Genomic DNA, 6,653 nt, shown 5'->3' with positions numbered 1-6,653 from the left:
AGAACAGATACAAGATGAATTAACACAATCTGAAGCTGTATTTCGTTCTGCCTATGTTGAATTGGCGAGAACTAAACATAAGGCAGCAGCGTATGCAGCATTAGTTTCTGGTGCTACAGGAAGTATGCCCAATTCTAAGTCAGTCGAGAATTCTGAAGCGAGGGAGAGTAGGAATTTATTGACTGATAAGACTGTTGTTAATTCTTCTACCACTCCTTTAACTGATGCTCTTTATGTTCGTGAAAACATTGTTTCACCAAATCAGTTTGACGTGCTTAATGCGGAACTTGGTTTAATTGATGAAGCAATTTTGGAAGCTGGTTCTATTCCTTTTTTTGACGCTGTATCTGGTAAGTGGACATCCAAAACTCCAGTTATCCTTTCACGTAACAATTATGTTCCTGGTGCTTCTCGGAATACTGGGATTTCAACTTTTAATGCTAAATCTGATCACAACTTGGATAAAGGAGGTAGGGCAGCGCCTTTTAAAACTAAGTCTGCTGATGGGGTTCTTAAAAAAGACAATAACAGTTCTGCGCAGAGAGTTAAGTTACCAAACACAAACCCAGTTGTTTCCCAATGAGAGTTCCTCTTTGGAATATAAATGGGATTGTGCGGGATGAAGCACAATGTAAACTAAGAGAATTAGTTAAGGAACATAAACCTGATATCATTGGCATTGATGAGCCGAGGGTGTCAGTTTCGTCAATATCTATTAGACGTTTTTTGTTGGAGGGTTTTAATAATACTATAATTCATAATTCTACAGAGAGTACTATTGGAAATCTGTGGGTTTTGTGGCCGCGAGATATTACTGAGCCAGTTGTTCTAAATACTTCGCGACAAGCTATTACAATTGGTGTAGATGGTGCTATGATTTCTCTTGTTCATGCTAGATCCGTGCAAGCTACTAGGAGGAACCTTTGGAGACAGCTTAATATGGGTGATCAACAGATTCCGCGGTTGGTCATAGGTGATTTCAATTGTGTTCTTCGCAATGAGGAAAAGAAGGGGGTGCGGTTCCTAGAACAGCTGTGGTGAATGAATTTGGGGATTGGATTGATGATAATAATATGTTTGAAGCTGATTTTTTGGGGTGTAAATTTACTTGGTATAATAGACAAACCGGTGCTAGAAGAATTATTAGCAAGTTGGACAGGGCAGTGATGGATCAATTTTGGTTGAATCGTTTTGAGAATTGGCGGTGTAAATCTCTTCCAAGGGAAGTTTCCGACCATTCTCCTCTCATTGGCTACCCTTTTATTAACACAAGACCGCGAAGGGCTCCTTTTCGTGTTTAAAAGATGTGGTTCTTACATGCTGAATATTTTTTAGGATGGTGCGAGACAGTTGGAATGAGCCTTTGGTTGGCTCTCCGGCCTTTATTTATCCTCAAAAGTTGAAACGTCTTAAAGTGGCTATGAAGTTGTGGAATCAATATGTGTTTGGTAATGTGAATGTGCGTTTAAAACAAGCTCAACTTCATCTTGAAGGAGAAATTCGGGTTACTGATGAGGACCCGACAGATTTGCATAAACTGAATTTGATGAAGGATGCTCAAGTTGAGGTCAATGAGATTCGTATGCAATATGCTACTATGTTAAAACAAAAATCCATAAATAAGTGGTTGGTGGAAGGAGCTAGTAATACTAATTTCTTTCATAATAGTATTCGTATGAGGCGTAGTAATAATACTATTTCGGAGCTGGTTGATTCAAATAGGGTTACTGTGACCGATTGTGACCAGATAAGGGATCTTATGGTTGGATATTTTGAGAACAAATTTAATGAGGATGAGGCAGTTCCGGTGGACTCTCTTTTTAACATTGATCATGAGATTCTTTCTGATGAGGAGAGGATTAGAATGGATCAATTACCTACCTTTGATGAGATTCATGCAGCTGTTTTTGGTTTGGATGCGGATAGTGCCCATGGTCTAGACGGTTTCGCGGGTTTTTCTATAGACATTGCTGGAAGATCATTCAAGAGGATTTGGTACGTGCCATTCTTTTTTGTTGGACAAATAAATTTATTCCTCATGGTGTTAATTCTAGTTTGCTGCTCCTTTTGCCTAAGGAAAGGGGAGCAAATACTCTTCGTAACTTTAGGCCTATTGGTCTTAGTAATTTGTTTTTTAAGATCTTTACTAAGATTTTGACTACTCGGTTGGGGAGTGTGTTAGACAAGCTAGTTTCTGAAGAACAGGTGGCGTTTATGAAAGGTAGAAATATTCATGAGAATATTAGTCTTGCTTCAGAAATGATTAATGAAATTCAAATGAAGCGTAAAGAAGGTAATGTGGGTCTTAAATTAGATATTACGCAAGCCTTTGATACGGTGAGTTGGACCTTTGTTATGGATGTTTTTAGAAGATATGAGTTTTCGGATGATTGGTGCAATTGGATTCTTCAGATTTTGCAATCAGCTAGGATTTCTGTTCTTGTGAATGGTAGCCCTGAAGGTTTTTTCAGCATTGATAGAGGTCTTCGTCAAGGTGATCCTTTATCTCCTTTGATCTTTGTTTTGATTGAGGATGTTCTTAGCAGAAATATCACAAAGTTATTCCGTGAGGGTAATATGACTACCATGGTCACTAGAAAAGATATTTCTCCTTCCCATTTATTTTTTGCGGATGATATTATGATTTTTTGCAAAGGTAACATGAAAAGTTTGAGAAACTTGATGGCTCTTTTGAGTTCTTATCAAAGGGCTTCAGGTCACATTGTTAGCCGCGAAAAGAGTAAACTTTATTACGGAGGAGGCTCTTTGAATAGGAGGACAACTATTTCTGATTTTTTGGGCATGAACGTTACTTATTTTCCTGATCGGTATTTAGGAGTTAAGGTTATGCCAGGTGCGGTCAAATATCATCATATTAGCAATGTTGTAGAGAAGATTAAGGAGCAATTAGCGGTCTGGAAGGGTAGAACGCTTTCTTTTCAAGATAGGGTGGTACTCGTCAAGTCAGTTATTGCTAGTTATTCAATTCATAATATGGCTGTATACAAATGGCCTCGTAAATTCATTCATCAATGTGATGTTGCTATTCGTAACTTCTTGTGGTCAGGAGATTCTATGGTAAGTAAATCTTTTGTGGTGGATTATGACAAGGTTTGTGCTCCTTATTCTGAAGGGGGACTTGGTATCACTCAAATGAGGGTAATGAATAAGGCCATGCTTATGAAGTTGTCTTGGAATATTTGTAATTCCAAAAAGGTCTGGGCTAGATATCTAAGTGCTAAATTCTTTACTAAGAATGGGAATTTGGTGGAATATACAAAATCTTCTATTTTTCCGGGTTTTCGTTGGGTTTATTCTGAAGTTGTTTTTAATTCTACGGTGTTGATAGGTGATGGCAGGTCAACATCTTTGTATTTTGATTCATGGTGGGGAGATACTTCTATTGCTGATATTTTGGGTCCAGGGTACTTGGAAAGACAGGCTAGGGTGGCTGATATGATTGTGGACGGTGAATGGGTGTTCACGGATCAAGCTTTGAATACGTTTTTAGCTGCTGGAATTGTTGTGGAGGACCTGCCAGTACCGATGGGTGGTGAGGATTACACGGTTTGGACGTTGGAAATAAGGGGCAGTTCACAGTGAGGTATGCCAAGGAGCTTATTCGTTTGAGGTAGCCTAGTCTTGAAGGTGCTAACTTTCTATGGCGACCTGTTATTCATCCCTCTCTTGTTGCGAGAAATTGGAAACTACTTCGTGGTGCTTGTGCTACTCTTGACAAGGTACGAAGTAGATTTAAATATCAAGTAGTTAATAAATGTTGCTCATGTAACAGAAAAGAGGAGACCTTGGATCATATTCTTTGGTCTTGTGATTTTGCTGCCAAATCGTGGATGTGGATTGCTGATGTTTTTGGTATTTTCCCTCACCAAAATATCATTACTTCATATAAAGAAGCAAAGGGTAAGAGCCGTATGTTCAAGGATTTATGGTTGTTGGCTATTTTGGTTGTTATATCAGAATTTTGGATGACAAGGAGTGGTTTTATCTATGGTAATCAAAAGATTAATTGGAATTTCTTTCGTAAGAAGGATTTCAATCAAATCCATGATTACTCAAGGCGTTTTAAGGGGTTCATGTTTAACAACCAAGATGATTTGCGTGTTCTTGCCTACTTTAGAGTGCAACATAGAAGAGTGAAGATTTATGATCCTAAGGAGTGTTATTGGGTTCCTCCGTTGGTTAATGAATTACAATTGTGCTGTGATGGTGTGTCTAGAGGGAACCCGGGAAGAGATGGTGCAGGTGTGGTGGTTTGTGATTCTGATGCTAATGTATTAGGAGCTATGAGTATTGGATTTGGGGTTCGTTCTAATTAATTGGCGGAGCTCTTTTGTATTATAGTTGCCTTGGAATGGGCAACTAAATTTGGGGTTGGAGATATTTGTATTCGTACAAATTCAATGGGTGCGGTGCAAGCCTATAGTAGTGGTACTTTGGCAATTTCGTGGTTTCTTAGGCAAAGGTGGATTGTGGTAAGATCTAGATACAACAAAATTCGTTTTGTTCACACTTATAGAGAGGCTAATTTTTCAGCGGATGTGATGGCGAAAAGAGGTTGTTTGTTAGAAGATGGTGAAGGAATTAGTTATGATAACAAACCAGATTTTTTTCGTTCGATTGAATTGCCAAATGTAATTTTTTCAGATTTGATTAATTTTTGTAAGTTTGTAAGTTTTTGGGGTGCTGTGCCTCTTTTCTTACAAATTTAGTTGTATTACTCTTGCTCTTTATTAATAAATTTTGGATTTACCAAAAAAAAAGAGATAGACTCATTTGAAGGGTAATCGAAAATACTCATGTCGGAGCCTGTCTGTCTTGTTGGAACACATGGTTCGTCTATATTCGAGATTGAAGAATCTTTCTCTTTAATAGAATTAGACAAGACAGGGCCTTTATTTCTGGTGACGCGTTTATCAGAGATACTATCGTCCATCCTCAGATTGCTACAAACACATACTTGTAAGGTCTTGAACGTGTTTGCCTGCTCTGATACCAATTGAAAAAGCGGGGGTCTAACAACCACACCCAATATTTCCCTTAGCAATCTGTATGGACAAACTCCAATATACTTTTATGAGAATCAACTAGACAGTTAGACTCAATCAATGAAAAGTATATCAAAGAGTTTATATCTCAATCTCTTGATTGATATATACTCAAGCAAATAGAAATCTGCGAGTCTTTATCAAATACTAGAGAGATAACTTGGATGGTACCAAAGACCAATATCCAACTGTCAATCAATTTAAATCAACAACCAAAAGGTCGGATATTCTAATTGATTGAAAAACGCACAACCTGTGATATTTCAATTATATAACAAAATATAATGCGAAAAAGAAATAACACAGACACCAGAATTTTGTTAACGAGGAAACCGCAAATGCAGAAAACCCCGGGGACCTAGTCCAGATTTAACATACACTGTATTAAGCCGCTACAGACACTAGCCTACTCCAAATTAACTTCGGTATGGACTGTAGTTGAACCCCAACCAATCTCACACCGATCCAAGGTACAATTATGCTCCTACGCCTCTGATCCCAGCAGGATACTGCGCACTTGATTCCCTTAGCTGATCTCACCCACAACTAAGAGTTGATACGACCCAAAGTCGAAGACTTTAATAAACAAATCTGTATCACACAGAAAATTCTACGGTAATAGATAAATCCGTCTCCCACGAATATACCTACGAGTTTTGTTCCATCTTTTGATAAATCAAGGTGAACAGGAACCAATCAATAATACCATACTTATATTCCCGAAGAACAACTTAGTATTATCAATCACCTCACAATAATCTTAATCGACGCCACAAAAAAATATATTTTGGAATCACAAACGATGAGACGAAGTTTGTTTATGATTACTTTTTTTATCTTGCTTATTGGAGTTATAAAATCTCAAGTCAATTATTACAGTTATACTCGTACGATAGAAGATGCAAGATCAGATCACACAACTACAAGGAAAGTAGTATCGGTATGGCTTCACAATCCCAATGAAGTCTTTAAGTCGTTAACCTGGTTTAGAAGAAGAAACCAAAGGTTAAAGGAGAATCGACTCTAGCTATGCAACTAGTATCACACGTAAGGTGTGGGGATTAGGTTTCCTAGTTTCTATAGTTCTCCCTTATACACACTTTCAAATCAGGGTTTGCAATCAATGTTAGCTTAGTAACAAAGCATTCAATATTCACCGTTAGATGAAAACCTGATTAGATTCAAGCTAATATTTCTCAACCGTTAGATCGATAACTTAGCTTGTCACACACAAATGAAATGTCCAATTTTGGGTTTATGAACCATACCGAAATATTAGCATTTGTTGGTTCAAAAAGTCAACCAAATGGTTAGCCATATGATTACTTTCACATCAACCATATTCTTCTTCACCATAACTATTTCAAATGACTCAAATGAACTAGTTAGAGAGTTGTTCAATTGCTTAGATCTTATGTAACTACACAAGACACAATCGAAGCAAAATCGGTTTGATTCACTCGAATCGGTTCATGAACTTTATAGCCACGGTTTGCAAAAGCATTCCTTAATTTATTTAAACATTAGTTCAAGAACAACCGACTTTAGATATAACCTGCTCAAGTTCGCGGACTGGGTTCGCGGACT

The 6,653-nt window shown here is 37.7% G+C and overlaps 1 protein-coding gene across 1 annotated transcript; it reads left to right on the top strand.

Annotated features, from left to right (window-relative positions):
* Positions 1-579: 579 nt before the first annotated feature.
* LOC113279481 lies at positions 580-4,337 on the top strand. The gene is made up of 5 exons (XM_026528175.1): positions 580-962; positions 1,336-1,995; positions 2,055-2,461; positions 2,657-3,599; positions 3,794-4,337. Exons 1-5 carry the CDS (start codon positions 580-582, stop codon positions 4,335-4,337), a joined length of 2,937 nt encoding a protein of 978 aa, XP_026383960.1.
* Positions 4,338-6,653: the final 2,316 nt, after the last annotated feature.

The sequence above is a fragment of the Papaver somniferum genome, chromosome 5 (assembly GCF_003573695.1).
Source record: "Papaver somniferum cultivar HN1 chromosome 5, ASM357369v1, whole genome shotgun sequence".
Lineage (NCBI taxonomy): Eukaryota > Viridiplantae > Streptophyta > Magnoliopsida > Ranunculales > Papaveraceae > Papaver > Papaver somniferum.
This window is presented reverse-complemented; position numbering and strand designations above follow the sequence as displayed.

Excerpts from the sequence above, each read along its gene's own strand:
- LOC113279481 (XM_026528175.1), top strand. The coding sequence starts at position 580 with ATGAGAGTTCCTCTTTGGAATATAAATGGGATTGTGCGGGATGAAGCA. Across the intron at positions 1,996-2,054 it reads AGATCATTCAAGAGGATTTG|TTTGCTGCTCCTTTTGCCTA; the intron begins GTACGTGCCATT and ends TGTTAATTCTAG. Across the intron at positions 3,600-3,793 it reads GAAATAAGGGGCAGTTCACA|AAAAGAGGAGACCTTGGATC; the intron begins GTGAGGTATGCC and ends CTCATGTAACAG.